The sequence below is a fragment of the Dermacentor albipictus genome, unplaced genomic scaffold, assembly GCF_038994185.2.
Source record: "Dermacentor albipictus isolate Rhodes 1998 colony unplaced genomic scaffold, USDA_Dalb.pri_finalv2 scaffold_12, whole genome shotgun sequence".
Lineage (NCBI taxonomy): Eukaryota > Metazoa > Arthropoda > Arachnida > Ixodida > Ixodidae > Dermacentor > Dermacentor albipictus.
The window spans coordinates 12,675,029-12,690,331 of NW_027225566.1; the positions used below are offsets into that span (position 1 = coordinate 12,675,029).

The 15,303-nt window shown below is 48.6% G+C and overlaps 1 protein-coding gene across 1 annotated transcript in view; it reads right to left on the reverse strand.

The window, feature by feature from the left end:
• Positions 1-15,303, reverse strand: part of LOC139051560 (uncharacterized) — a 68,908-nt gene that overhangs the window by 35,874 nt on the left and 17,731 nt on the right. The window contains exon 3 of the mRNA XM_070528527.1: positions 912-1,081. Within this exon, the coding sequence (XP_070384628.1) occupies positions 912-1,081 (170 nt within the window). The remainder of the gene's footprint in view (positions 1-911; positions 1,082-15,303) is intronic.

Genomic DNA, 15,303 nt, shown 5'->3' on the forward strand with positions numbered 1-15,303 from the left:
TACATTGACGGGTTGACTTCACTGTTGCAAGACAGGTGGAAGCGAAGGTCGCCCCCAGATGGCTCCGTGCCCCAGTGGACATAATATAGGCTGGTGGTGACAGTAAATAATCTATGAACTCGAGGTAGCCAACCTTGAGAAGAAAAATTGCGCTACTTGAATACTACTTATATGTCGCACCATTTTGCTCAACCACGCCCACAAATTCTACCAGTGGTTGCTCTAATGGCTGCTAGCAGAGTAGCGAGATACAAAGCTGTTCTCTGTCGATGCCGGATCATGAGCGTGCCGTTTGAACTACAATGAAATTTTGCGAGCAGATATAGCCAACGGAACTTACACTGCGCTCCTGGGCTCGCGGTACAGGTTTGACCGCAGCCACGGTGGGCGCATTCCGATAGCGGCGGAACGCATAAACACTCGTTTACCGCGCATTGGATGCAGGATGAAGATTCCCAGATGGTCAAAATAAATCTGGAGACCGTCACTACAGCGTTGAATGATCAAAACCTGGTTTAGACCTTAAAACTGTTGCAGTGGTGCTACACCTAGCCGGATTTGATAAATATTTGGAACACTAAAATGATGGCATCTTCGCTGTTCGTTATTTCAGTGCAATTAGGTCATGCTAAGAATGTTTTGCAAGAAATCATTCAAGCTTTAATAATATAATCAGAAGAACCTAAAATATTATCACTATCATTATTTATTCCATATCCGAATTGGTACGATTCGCCACTTTAGGAGTGCTATGGGAGTGCTCTTAAACAACCAATCAAAGATGCCATTATATTTCTTCTAGGTCATGGACTGTGTGAATAGAATGAATACATTATTCACGTATGCAGCATGAAAATGACACTTCAATGATTTTTTCAAAATGTGACCGCATGTACATCTCTGTAACTCACGTTTGATGCAAACTTTTCTTGAGAAAGTCACTGGCGTTGTAGCTCACGAACATCGCACATGGAACTGTTAGTACATTGACTTTTCCGAAATAAAACTGGCCCCTTGGAGGATCGTGGGAGTAGTGACGTCTAATACCGTAGTGATAGAGCGATTGTTCCATGAAGACCACCTGCAGTGATGGAGCAAAAGTAGGGCAGTTTAGAAAACGCATATGGGCCAATGGTAGTGTTTCATACAGTTTCAACTTCTGGCGCATTCTTGACTCATTAAGGTAGCTAGGTTGCACTCAGCTCACTCATTAACGTCTGTGTATTTGTAGAGCCTAAAGCTGCTGCAAACACTCAGAATTGGCATGACTGCTACGATGTTTCTCTTCTGATCCCGAGTGCAGAGTTTTGATTTGTGGTCGCGGTCTCACACCTCTTATGGAGGTGGAAAGTGAAAATGGGGCGGTGGTGAGCATTGGACGCATGTTCAAAAATCACAGGCGGTCAAATGTAATTGACAGGCTTCCACTGCTGAACTTGAAGAAAGAGGGTACCAGCGAAACACACTGCGAAGTGTCTATAACTCCCTATTGTCGCCCTATGGCCCTAAACTTAAACAATCATTCATTCAAGCAGTCACGTTGGCTCTGTACCACGGGCGACGCAAAGCATTGCTGTTAACATATCTGGCTGATAATAAATGGTGCAAAGATGATCGTGTCGTGTAGGCAGCAATGAAACCTTTGCTATGTCCCTATGGAGACAATCTAGCAAGTGCTGGATGGTCCCGGATACACTATGCAGTTCGGAAGACATAACCTTAATTAATTAAAAACCATCTGCATGACAAACCAAAAAATTTTGAATGACATTGATGTAAATCTTCCAATACCCAGTCGATGGACATTGGAAGATTTACAATATGATTTTAGGACGATGGAAGAAAAAGACGTGCCTCCAAGGAGGCAGTGGAAATCGTCATTGATGTGGGACAAATAGCATACGTGCTTGCGCGTGTAGCTGTTCAAGGGCTGGTAGTCCGCAAGAAAATAACTACTGGTGCTACAAAAGAGGCCAATGACGTTGAATAAGTTTGGTTAATTCGTTTTGTTGACTTCTGTTTTGATAACGCTACTGCTATCATCTGATGCGCTCTGAAAACATTGCCTTGTGAGAAGTCACCTTGGCTTCTTTTCGTTCCCTACATGGAAAACCAACAGCCTGTAAAGCAATAGTAACCCTTCAAATTGAATAGAAATTATCCTTTTAGGACGGGCATCAAGCTTTGCGCGGAAACACGTTTTTCGCACCTGCCGTGGTTGCTCAGGGAATATGGTGTTGGGCTGCTGAGCACAAGGTCGCGGGATCCAATCCCGGCCACGGTGGCCGTATTTCGGTGGGGGCGAAATGCGAAAACACCCGTGCAATTAGATTATTTTATTTTAGGCTTACAATAAATAATTTTCATTGCTCATGCGACATCCCCTCATCACAGTTCTGCACATCTGCACATAACTTGTATGATTATGTTTTAGCATCGTTCTGATTTTCTGTTTCCGTAATTTTTCTGTCAGTCGCCTAATAGCACTGTATATACTGCCCCTTCATCTCACCGACCTCAACGCAACGTTCATCCAGTACAGGTAGCGCAACTATGCTCGCAATACTGTTTTGCTGCCGAGCATCCCAGGACAGCAAAGTACTTCGTCATCAAGCAGCTGCGTCTACTTGCTTGTCATAGTTGGTAAATGAAAGAAGGCGTTCTTCGTCAAAGTGAAACCTGTGGGAACATTTTTTTGTATATGTATTTATTTCACCTCTTCTGTAATATCCCTAACAAATCTGCAGGAAATCTTTGACGTGATAGGATCCTTAGCGAAGAAGACTCTACTGGGACAGCGCTTGAAATGGTTCACGTAACCTGATGCCATCCGATGCTGTCAAAGAGGTATTTGACCTATTCAACAACTACTGAAGCAGATGTCACAGTAGAAGTCCAGGAACCGACGACGCTGAGCAGTCTGTGTGCGATAAACGGCGAACGATTATTCCGGTATTGAACAATTCACGGAACTTTTGTTAACATGAATAAGAGCAGCGGGCAATGGACCAGGACAGAAGAAGTACACAAAGGACAGGACCGGCCCCAGTGTTCCCGTGACCGTGTTCTTCTGTCCTGCTCTATTGCGCCTTGCTCTTTACTCATTCAAGCATGAACCAACTAGCCCAAGGAACAGTTTTACTTTTCTTTACATGTGTCAAATATGCTTATAACTTTAGAAGTACGCCTTTGCTGTTCCGTTAAGACTGAAAATTACGCTGGCAATTGTGAGTCACGTCAGAGTGACTATCACGGTTCACCTATTCATACAGCGCAAGTCAGTGGCACATACCTAGTTACCCAAGTTGGCGTCAAAGACGCTCATAGAAGTGTGACACATACCTGCTGGTATAAATCCACTGACCTAAATTGTCATAAAAGAGGTTCGTAGAAGACAAGCACTAACCGAAATGGAACATATCCTGTGCTCCAAGTCGGCACCAAAGGGTTTAACTGAACACATGTATCTACTTATTCGCGCACCTACAGTGAACAGCGTCGGTGTGAAAGAGGTTCCTGAAGAGCCATACATATTCACACATTGTCACATACTGAGTACCCAAAGTTGGTCCGATGGTTCGTTTCACACCCTGATTCCTCAGCACAGCAGCCGGATGCGCTACCCATTAGGCTCCCCAGTGACCCAGATATGCGAGAAAACGGTTCGATACAAATATCCACACATACCCAGCCCCCGAAATGTGCGTGGAGTAAGCTAAGAATGCTAATATGCTAAAAGATTGTTTACATTTATCCAATGCGGGAAAGAATCGCGTCCACGTCATTAGGGTTTCTCAAGGACAGCAACCCGATGCTCTAGCAGGCTTCGCCTCAAATGTACTTGGTACGCGCCGCTTATCAACGAATGCATTTTACTCCCACGTTTTAGTGAGCTGCGCCATGAATGCAGTGGGCACGAGCAGCTCCTCAATGCACGTCTCACAAACTTTGGTCGCAAAGCCTATGCCACTAGGTGTGCAGCAAGCGCGGAAGCAATTCTCTTAGTTCAAAAGCACCGGTACGCCACGTCTCGGAGGCAGGGCGCGGTCTCTTCGGAACAGCCACGCGATGAAGCAGCGGGACCAGAAAGAAGCGCGAGAGAGGAGTCCCGCTGACGTACACGCATCATACATAACTCGCCTAGATGGTGGCAATATGTTGTGCCGCTGTGTTGATTGAATACTAAACGTGTCACCATCGAAAGTCATCGTGAGATGGGTTCTGCCAATTTTGTTTAGCTTTTATTTGTTTATTTATTCAAAATTTACACACAGTCCACGATTGAGGCATGGTGTAAGGGGGGCGCCATATTATAGACTAAGTGTATACAGATCAAAACGTATCATGCGTAAACGATAAATAGACAGTATGATAATCTAAACATACAACATAGTGTAGAAACATTAAAGCATTGCACACAAAAAAGCAGGAAACGCCTGTGTACGTATTAGACAAAAACGCACAATGATACATTCCTTTCAGCAAACAAAATAATGCATGGAAGTGCTTATTCCAACAGTTTATTTATCAGAGTCGAATGGCTGCTCAGTTTTCCCAGGTGGATTCCCGGATAGGGCAGGAATTACTACGGGACAAATTACGATGTCCGTGAAGTAAACAAACCAATTTACTGACACAATTTTTGGTATTCATTATTGCTCCTATTGCGAATGAAAAATTAAAAGAGAGTAGTAACCAAGTCGCTTCCTATGCTGTAAACCCAAGGCAAGCACCACTTATGAGATATTTGGCCGGAAAACGTAAAAGTACTTGGTTATAATTTTATTCTACTCTGCTGACATCGAGGCTACGTAACCGCTTACGCAAGCTTCGGGCAGTGAGTCGCATTATGTTTTGAAGAGCCCAATGAAAAGAGCTTTTTCTCTATAGGTCACATTTGTTTCCTTTGAAAGCAAACAGTAATGCCCAGTTTGAGAGGGTTTTCTTATATGATCGGCTAACAAGAGGCGAGAAGTGCTCAGAAGTCGAGAGTGTTTCAACGCTCCTGACGCAGTGACCTGCACTTCACCTAGCTCTGAAAGAGAGCCGAGCGAGCTGAAGTCTGCTCTCAGCTTAGGGGCCCTGCTCTGCTAATGTAAGCGCTAGGCTAAACGAAAATAAATGCCAGTTGTTTCAAGCTAGAAGCTTACCCTTGGCTAGCAGAGATATGAGAAACACCCATGAAAAATGACTTTGATGAACAGGTTTCTTTTTGAAGCCAGTGACACAAAGGGCGATTTGTACGGAGAAAACAGTTGTATTAAGCACGCCAAACAACTCGCCTTCTAGTAAAGAAGTGAAGCTTATTGTCTGGTGCACCTATGGAAATTGTGTGGTAGGGGGACAGCATACATAAAACTTTTTACTTCTGAGGTTGTCACTGACTATAGTTCAATGAAAGTGGATACTCGGATGCGGACCGCGGTGCCGGTATTTGTGAATAGTCCACTTCGCATTCCTTAGCTTGCAGTGCCTCGTCGAAAATGACGCCGGCGTGCACCGGAAAGTTACAAGTGCCGCCTAAACGAGATTGTGATTGAAGATTTGGCAAACGATGTCGTATGTTTGCCGAAAGCGATCGACATTTTTACACTACCTAACAGAATTTTTTCTTATGCTGGAGAAATTGGTTCCCCCCAGCAGCTCCGACTAGCCAGCGCCAGAGCGGTCATCGAGCAGCCATCTTTTATTCCTTTCGTAAAGGGGAAGTCTCCAGCAATTACAAAAACTTTGGTTTTGTTTGGCATCCTAATGCATTTTTAGTATATACACGTCATTTGATATCATAAGTTATCATTTTATGAGGTCGCATTGCAGACAGGCCAAGTTGGCAGACAGCCCTAACCATTTTCACCAGTAGAGAAGGGCTAAGGATGAAAAAGACGTAGGGTCGCAAATAATGGTTTTTCTTTTGTTCAGCCTAATTATGCATAATCAGTTTCTACTCGTTATAACATATGGGAAGTTTTCGCTGTTTACATGACGACGCGTGACAGACAGGCGAAATGGTGGTGACCCGAAATATGTATGGCTGATTTTGGAAGCCTGTAGGCAGAAATGTATTATAAACATATGGGAATATCCTTAAGTTACAGCTCTCGTTGTTGCGCCGTCGTGACGGTGAAAAATGAGACACTGCCGAAGGCGTGACGTAAGAATTTAACTCATCATTGTGCGAACTTGTGCACAGAAGAACAAGTAGCACTTGGTCATCACTGATGACCGCCGACATTCCGATCATACACCGAACTTCGCGTTGCGCATGCAGTCTGGTTCAGCAAGAACATCTCGCTATACGCGTAAAATCGGCGACAAATTTCTGCTTTGTTTCAGTAGCTGTAGGCACGCCTCGCGGCGAGCGATATCTTCGTAAGAGCAGTGTCACGGCGACGCTGCCAGCGTCGCCGAGACACTGGTAACGAACAGAAAATTCGATAACTTTGCCATATGTGGCTATCTTTCAAACAACATATCAATAAAGTGTAGTGGTGCATTTAAGTACACAAATAAAATGTGCTTCCGGCTCTTTTATTTTCGGGCACCTTATACCTTGATTTCGTCGCTTCGTTTGTTGCGCCAACGGGCGGTGCTTTCGCTCTTGTCGCTTCGGCTGCCGTTCTGTTCGTCTGCCACTTTCTATGAAAGTGCACGTTTGTTCATATGCTCTGGAGGTTAAAACCCTCTTTTGTTGCCTGCGAATGTTCCTGTGATGTCGGAAAAACTGAGGAAATGATACAATGCTTGCTTCGCGGCTTTGTGATGGGGTAACTCGGGAAGCAGCGCAATAGCGAAATTTTTCCGTTTCCCTGTGAACGAGAGGTAAGTACTCTTTTTCTGCAGTCGTTATGAAAAAACAAGCGCTGTGCTTATCAAAACAGCTAGAGGACTAAACGAAAGGTCTTACGCGCTTTTTTCAAGTGAATATCGTTTTTGCTTGGAGTGGCATATTTTTCTGCCGTCTTGTGAGAAACTGAAGCTACTTGGCCAATTGATGCTAACTGATGCGCAGACGGAACGTTCGTTTCGGTATATGTTAGCAGTTGCTCTTCAGTGTTCCACGAGTAGAAAACTTGCAATTTCTACCTGTCGAAAGTATATCGATGTTTGCTACGCAAACTGGAGAGCATTGCGGCGACCCTTTTTTTGTTATTGCATTACAACCTTTGAATGGTCATGAACACGGCAGAAGTAAAAAAAAAAGAAAGGTCATTTACGTAGCAGTCACCGTTTCCGTGTTGAATTGTGTCTGTGGTTGAATCGATCACAGAGCTTCGCTTCAATTTTGAACCTGTGCCTAGAAGGACCAAATTTTTTATTCCATTCTTCGTACTCAGAATTTTGCTTTCGCTTTCAATAGTTATTTAATCATGACAATGCGGCATTTTGCCCAGTTTCACATGAGAAATATGGTGAATTGGCGCTAAATGGGGAGTCCGGGTGGGGCTGACCTGGAAGCAAATGTATAATGGCTACGGCCTCAGCTCGGACCACATCAGAAGAAGGGACTGCGCCACCCTGTCGTCTTCTGTGCCGAGTGATGTAGTGGAAGAGCGGTCCCTGATCGACGAAGGTAAGAAACACAAATGATTAGTGGCTGCCAACATGTGCTTCTGTAGTTCATCATCATCATCATCATCTTCTTCATCATCATCATCATCATCATCCTGGTTATGCCCACTGCAGGTCAAAGGCCTCTCCCATACTTGTCCAACTACCCCGGTATATGTGCTAATTGTGGCCATGTTGTCCTTGCAAACTTCTTAATCTCATCCGCCCACCTAAGTTTCTGCCGCTCCATGCTACGCTTCCCTTCCCTTGGAATCCAGTCCTATCCCTTAATGACCACCGGTTATCTTCCCTCCTCATTACATGCCCTGCCCACGCCCATTTCTTTTTCTTGATTTCGACTAAGATGTCATTAACTCGCGTTTATTCCCTCACCCAATCTGCTCTGTCCTTATCTCTTAACGTTACACCCATCATTCGTCTTTCGATAGCTCGTCGCGTCGTCCTCAATTTAAGTCGAACCCTTTTCGTAAGCCTCCAGGTTTCTGCCCCGCAGATGTGTACTGGTAAGACACAGCTGTTATACACTTTTCTCTTGAGGGATAATGGCAACCTGCTGTTTATGATCTCAGAATGCCTGCCAAACGCACCCCAGCCTATTCCTATTCTTCTGATTATTTAAGTCTCTTGATCCTGATCCAAGGTCACTACCTGCCCTAAGTAGATGTATCCCTTTACCACTTCCAGTGCCACGCTACCTATCGTAAACTGCTGTTCTCTTCCCGAGACTGTTAAATATTGCTTTAGTTTTCTGCAGATTAATTTTTAGACTCACCCTTCTGCTTTGCCTCTGCAGGTCAGTGAGCATGCATTGCAACAGGTTCCCTGAGTTACAAAGCAAGGCAATATCATCAGGAAGTTCATTATTGTGTAGTTCATTATTTACATATAAAGAGCAATTGACTTGGCATGGCGCATGTGTCATGTGTATTTTCCTCACGGTTTCCTACGGCGCCGCGTGTCCTGAAACGTTAAGCAGCGAAATAAGCTAGGCGGGCTCCAAGAAACTGCGTACTTGTCAGTTTCGCCTCATCGCTTGCACGTCTATGGTGGGTAATCTTCCACATTATAGGCTGAACTACATAGCCGAATGGTTTTCGTGGAGAATGAGCCAATTCATGTTTATAAAAAGTCGCGCCTCGCTTGGCGCTATAGCATACGATACGGCGAAAGACGTTCTGGCCGTGCACTGCCCTATTTTTCCTAAGCTTGATTCGCCGCTTAATAGCGGAAATTCTTCCAGATCTAAAGTTACAATGCCAAGTTGCCTAGCAGTTTTAAACTATGGGAAGTCAGTTTTGCACTAATGGGTATCTTGCAGAAAAATCGAGCCAGAGGAAAAAAACCGCTCAATTGCCTAATCCTTTACAACATGAACGAAAAACTTTAATCGATCAAGAAAACTGGCTCTAAAAACTGATGCCTAGTATTCTCAGCCACCTATTGAGAAACCAGCAATGCTTAGCGCGTTGCATGAATATATACCTGCACTAAAACTTAGAACTTTGCCTAATAAATTTGGGGAGCGCATTTCTACTTGAAATCCTGTAACGAAATATAATCAGAACACACCTGCACGGATTAAAAGCACGGTATTACAAAAATAGTGCCTCTTTTTCTCGCATGCACTAGAAATTAAATAAAGAACGGGCTCTTCGTGTCGTGTTTCCATAAACGTGAAGCGATATCATATGTCACGCATGTGTTGCCTATGGGATTCTCTTTAGAGTGGAACATGACACTGAAGCATAGATAGGGCGCAGTGCTTGTCCTCTGTGCCTGCCTGTAGTGTTACTTGACACAACGTGCGACGTTGCCGAAAATTTCCTAACTAGCCTTACAAGATGTTCTGACGATGTACCTCTCTTTACAGGTTCAATGCTGTGGCAGCGAGGCCAAGAGCAGAAAATATACTCTCAAGGGACAGCAGGTGTCAGCAATCGACTGAGAGATCATACACAAAGATATCGCAAGTCAGGAACGTTAGAAAGGCGCCGTAAGAATGCCACGAGGGAAGCATTAAAAAAGTTGTATCATGCGAGCCCAGAGTTCCGCTAAAAACTTGCAGTGCCGGGTGACGCTCCAGTATCGCAAGAGTAAGGGAAGCGCATGGACAAATATTTTCCGGAGCACGGTGTGATCGCGCAGTTGTTTGATGTGTACACTCTACTGAAAGATAATCTAAACAGCAGTCTAATATATGAAATCTTTTGCTCTAATAGGTGTCGCAAGGACCAGCTGCAGCAATTGCGCTATGCGTGGCTCATGCTGCACATAAATGACATCGATCTGGATCTCCGAAAACCGGGAGGGATAACCCGCTTCAAAAAGAAATCTCCCTCAGCTGGAAAATTATAAAACATTTCTTACTGATATTTTATTCGTTTTGAAGTTCCAAAAGCTCTTAGGGCGGTGTCCTGATTAGCCAACTTTATGAAACATTTCCGCATATTTAAGTACTTGAATGAACGTCGTGCAACCTATTTTTTCTACAGACAGTCATTGCTGCCACAATTCCACCTTAATAATCTTAATGAGCAAAGAAATCATGATGTGCCAGAAACGAGTGTCCTAGAAAAGTTGAAATGCTTCCCGCTCCCTAGTGTTTCCACATTGGAATTGTCATTACGGATGACCTCCAGCTAAGGATAGGATAGGATAGGATAGGAATAACTGTAATGAAGTGCCGGCAAACGACGATTTAACGTGTCGCACGCTGGCGAAGCGTGGACCCGGGGTTATGCCCTACTCTGCACTAGCCCAGTTGGGCCCGTTTGTAGTGGGTCATGAGGCTTGTGCTTCTCGAGCGCACCCCGGGCCTGCTGGACGGCCCATAGTTGAGATTCCTTGTCTGCAGACTGCAGTGCACCTTGTAGTTCTGGCGGGTAAGTCCTGGAGGTAGCTGCCGTCGGGAACCTGGCACAGTCCCACATGATATGCCATTGGTCCGCCGGACCCGCTGCACAAAGACCGCACAGCCCACTCGGATAGAGCTCTGGGTGAAGCACGTGCAGCATTGCGGGGGCGAGGAGTGACGCGGTCTGTATTTGTCTTAGGATTGCGGCCTCCTCCCGACTGAGTGCCGTGTGGGGAGGCGGCATTGTCCGTCGAGCTAAGCGGTAACACTTAGTTACTTCGGCATAACAAGCCACTCTGTCCTTGGTTTCGAACCACCACACGGAACGGTCACTCTCGGGGGCACGGAAAGTAAGCGCTCGTGCCGCCGAATGAGCCATCTCGTTGTGGTTCGGTGAGGATGCACACTCGCCAGCGTGCGCCGGGAACCACTTGATACGGACGGTGCTGCCGCGGTCTTGAAGTTGGAGCTCGCCGATGATGGCGGCCGCCGGCGCGCATATTCGCCCCTTGGCAAAGTTGCGCACGGCATTCCTCGAGTCGCTGAGCACGGTGCGACACTCGGCCTCGGTGATCGCCAGAGCGATGGCAACCTCCTCAGCGTCTGTGGCGTTCGTGCACCGCACGCTCGCCGCCGTTGTCTTGGTGCCGGTAGCCGCCGCAACGACCACCGCCGCCAAGCCTTCCCGCTTGCATTCCGCGGCGTCCACATACCGGGCGTGCGGGTCTTGGGCGTGTTGTTCAGTGAGGGCCTTGGCCCGCGCCTGCCGCCGTTCTTGGTTGTATTCTGGGTGCATGTTCTTCGGCATGGGGTCCATGTAAATGTGGGCCCGCGCCTCATCTGTAATCTCGCACGGTTGCCGGCTGGGAGCTTGGGGGCTGTAACCCAGGGACGTCAGTATACTGCGGCCCGTCTTGGTGGTAGAGAGGCGCTCGAATTGCGCGCTGAGCTGCGCCTCGGCTATTTCTTCTAGGGTATTATGGACGCCGAGCTGCAAGAGCCGAGCCGTACTCGTGGTCTCCATTAAACCCAGCGCCGCCTTGTAAGCCCGTCTGATCAGCGTGTTGATCTTGGTCCTGTCAGTGACGTGCCAGTTAAGGTAGGCCGCAACGTAGGCGATGTGACTAATCACGAACGACTGGACAAGGCACACGAGACTGTCCTCACGCATGCCTGCCCGTCATGCAGAGACTCGATGTATGAGCCGGATGGCGTCCATTGCCTTGGTGGTAAGCTTGTTGATGGTCTCGTCGTTGCGGCCGCTCTTGTTGAGCAGCAGGCCCAGGACCCTGATCTTGGGAACTTCGGGGATGCGTTGCCCCTATGCAGTCACAATTTTGATGTGATCACACACGCGAAGAGGAGCGCGCTTCCGTCCCGGTCGAAGCGGTGTGAGGACGAACAGCTCGGATTTGGCGGGCGAGCACATGAGGCCTGTGCCATCAAGGTGCTGCTCGATGGCGGTAACCGCCGCTTGCAGCTGTTGCTCGATGCTGGCGTCGGTGCCGCCGGCCGCCCACAGGGTAATGTCGTCGGCGTAGATCGTATGCCGGACGCCGGTCCCCGCTACTGCCCTCGCTACCCCGATCATGACGAGGTTAGAGAGCAACGGCGATATGACCGAACCCTCTGGAGTACCCGTACTGCCGAGCTTGTGTTCGGGGAGCTTGAGGTCTCCGGCGTGCAGTTCCACCGTGCGGTTGGTCAAGAAGTCTTGAATGTAATTGTAGCTCGTTACCCCCATGTTGAGCCTTGATACTTGTCCTAATATGGCTGAGTGTTTGACTTTGTCGAATGCACTTTGTAAATCGAGACCCAGAATTACTTTGCTGTCTTGTGTCTTGTTGTCGACGATTTCTTGTTTGAGCTGTAACATGGCATCTTGTGTGCCGAGTCTGCGCCGGAAGCCGATCATCGTGTCAGGATAGAGGCCTTCCTTCTCTAGGTATTCCTGCCAACGGTTGGCGACCACGTGCTCCAGCACCTTGCCCACGCAGGACGTCAGCGAGATGGGACGCAGGTTGCCGATGTCCAGTGGTTTGCCCGGTTTAGGAATCAGGATCGTTCTAGCCGTTTTCCACTGTCGGGGGAGCTTGCCCGAATGCCAGCATTCATTGAAGTAGTCTGTTAGGGCCTCTATCGAAGCGTCGTCCAGGTTGCGTAGCATCTTGTTTGTAACGAGATCTGGGCCGGCTGCTGAGCGGGTGTTGAGCTCGTGCAGCGCTACCCGTACATCTGATATGGTAATGTCTCGGTCTAGCCACGCGTTCGGCAGCCCCCCGTACGGCGGGTGGGTTTCTGTTGGCGTGTCTGGCAGATACTTGGCTTCCAGGCTCCTAATAACAGCGTCTTTTCCTTGTTGTTGTGTGATGGTGTGCATGAGGCGGGCCAGGCGGTCTCGCTGGGTTGACTTGGTCTTTGTTTCGTCTAGGAGGTGCCGAAATAGATTCCATGTACAACTGCGGTGCAATTCCCTGTCAGCTCGGTTGCAGATCTCGTTCCACTGTTGACGGCACAGGAGCATGCAATGTTGTTCAATGGCCCTATTTAAGTCAGCCACCTTCTTCCTCAATTTGTGATTCAGCCGGTGCTGCTTCCAACGCGCCTGTATCGAACGTTTGGCCTCTATCAGATGGGCCAGGCGGCTGTCCATGGTGATGACGTCTTCGTCTGTTTCTATGGTCTTTGTGGCTGAGCGCACTGCATCGCGGAGTTCCGCAGTCCAGGTTTCGATCTCTGTGATGTCTTGTGCTGTGGTGAGGCGCCCTTTACGGAATTCGTCCCAGTCCGTCCACTTATGTATAATGGTATTGCTCCGTAATTGGTTGGGTATCGTAATTTCGAGGATGTAGTGGTCACTGCCCAGGTCGACGCCCATGTTGTGCCATGTTACTTTGCCCGTGTGGTCATTATTTATGAACGTAAGGCCTGGTGTGGTGTCTCGTGCTATGGAGTTGCCGATGCGCGTAGGATGCGCGGGGTCCGTGATTAGGACACATTTGTGGTCCAGGGTATCCTGCAATGAGTCCCGTCCCTTGGCCGTGTCCTTCACATAACCCCACGCTCGATGGGCGGCGTTGAAGTCCCCTCCGACCAGCAACGTGTTGTCTCTGGCTTGGGTGCTGGCTGGGTGTAGTAGGGTCTTGAATTTCTGTGTTTGGTGCTTGGGGTTACTGTAGATGTTGGCGATGAACAGGCTGCCTTTCCGTTGTTTGCTTGGGATGATTTCGGTGAAGGCGTATTCCACCCTGCTGCGGCATTGTTTGAGTTGGTGCTCGATGAACGTGAGCCCTTTGCGGACGAACGTGCAGACGCCCCGTCCCTCCGCTTGGCTGACGTGAGCGCGATACCCAGGGAGGGTGGGGGTCACCGTCGCCGTTTCTTGCAGTAGGATAATGTCGGGTTTCTTGTTTACTGTGATAATATGTTGTCGCAGCACGGCTTTCTTGTTGTTGTAACTGCGGCAGTTCCACTGCCAGACCGTAAGGCCCGGTAGTGATGCTATTGTGGATTTGTGTTGGGACATAGTTGTGGCGAGGGTGGGGCTTGCGTCTGTTCTTGGAGGTATGGGTGTTTTGCGAATTCCGCTGAAAAGATGGGGCTGCGGACTATGGGCTTGAGGGTGTGTTCAATGAATTCGAAACGCTCTTGTATGGTGCGGAAGGACGTGGTGATCAGTTCCTCCAGCCGTGCCAGTCGTTGGTCGGTCACGGCAGCCGTGCTGGCGTAGGTGTTGGCGAGCGCTTCAATTTTGGCTTCGAGCTGAGTTTCCAATTGGGTCAGGTCCTTGTAATGTCGTGATGAAGTGCGTGTTCGTTTCTTGGTGGTTGGGTCAGTGGTGTTCTCCTCCTGGGGCTCGTCTTGGGTTTTGTCCTTTGATTCTGTGACTTGGTGCGATAGCGTGTCGGAGTTCTGCTCGGGGACAACGGGTGGGTGTTGGTTCGGTGCGTGCTCGTTTCTTGGGGGTTGGATCAGTGGTCTTCTCCTCCTGGGGCTCGTCTTGGGTTGTGTCCATTGATTGTATGCCTTGGTGAGATGGCGTGTCGGTGGCGGGTGTAGGTGTCTCGGGTGACTGAGCTGGTTCTGTCCTTTGATGGGCTTGCTGTGCTTGAAGCTCTTTCTTGACCTCGGCTAGCTCTTCGGCAAGCCGGCGCGTGGTTTCTACCAGGGTCGCATTGGTTGCGCGGAGTTGTTCGAGTTCCTTGTAGTAGGAGCTGGTAGTCCACGCCTGCCAGGTGCTCGGAGTGCTTCGGCCACTGGTGGCGCTGTTGGAGCTGGCGCTGCTGCCTTTAACTTCGCCCTTGGCTACGTCGGCCCAGCTGACTTTGTCACGGGAGCGCGATCGCGTTGCGCCGCAACTGTTCCTGTCCGATGAGTCACGACCGCGGGATGCGCTGCGCGAGGCATGACGGGAAGCGTAACGTGATGCGTGGCGCGACGCGCTGCGGGACCCGCCACGGGAAGCGCTGCGCGAGCGGGAGCGTCCTAGGCGTGGAAATGCGCTTGATTCGAGTGCTTGCTTTCGCTGTTCTTCGGCGTTACGGCGTTCCCATCGCCATCGCCGCACGACGTACGGAACCTTGTATTTGGCTCTGCAAAGGCGGTCTCCAGTGGGGTGTTCTTCGCCACAGAGCTTGCACTTGGGGACACACTTGTGGCCCTCTCTGGGATTAGAAACACCGCATGAAAGACAAACACGTACGTTTGGTGTGGGGCACACGTCGCGCCTGTGGCCGACCTTGCCGCATACTTTGCACACTTCTATTTGCTTCCTGTAGAGACTGCACGGATAGAGCGTGGATCCATAACGCACATACTTGGGAACCTTGATACCGTTGAACACAACGATTATTGTCGTCGTGTGCCCGATACGCTTCGCT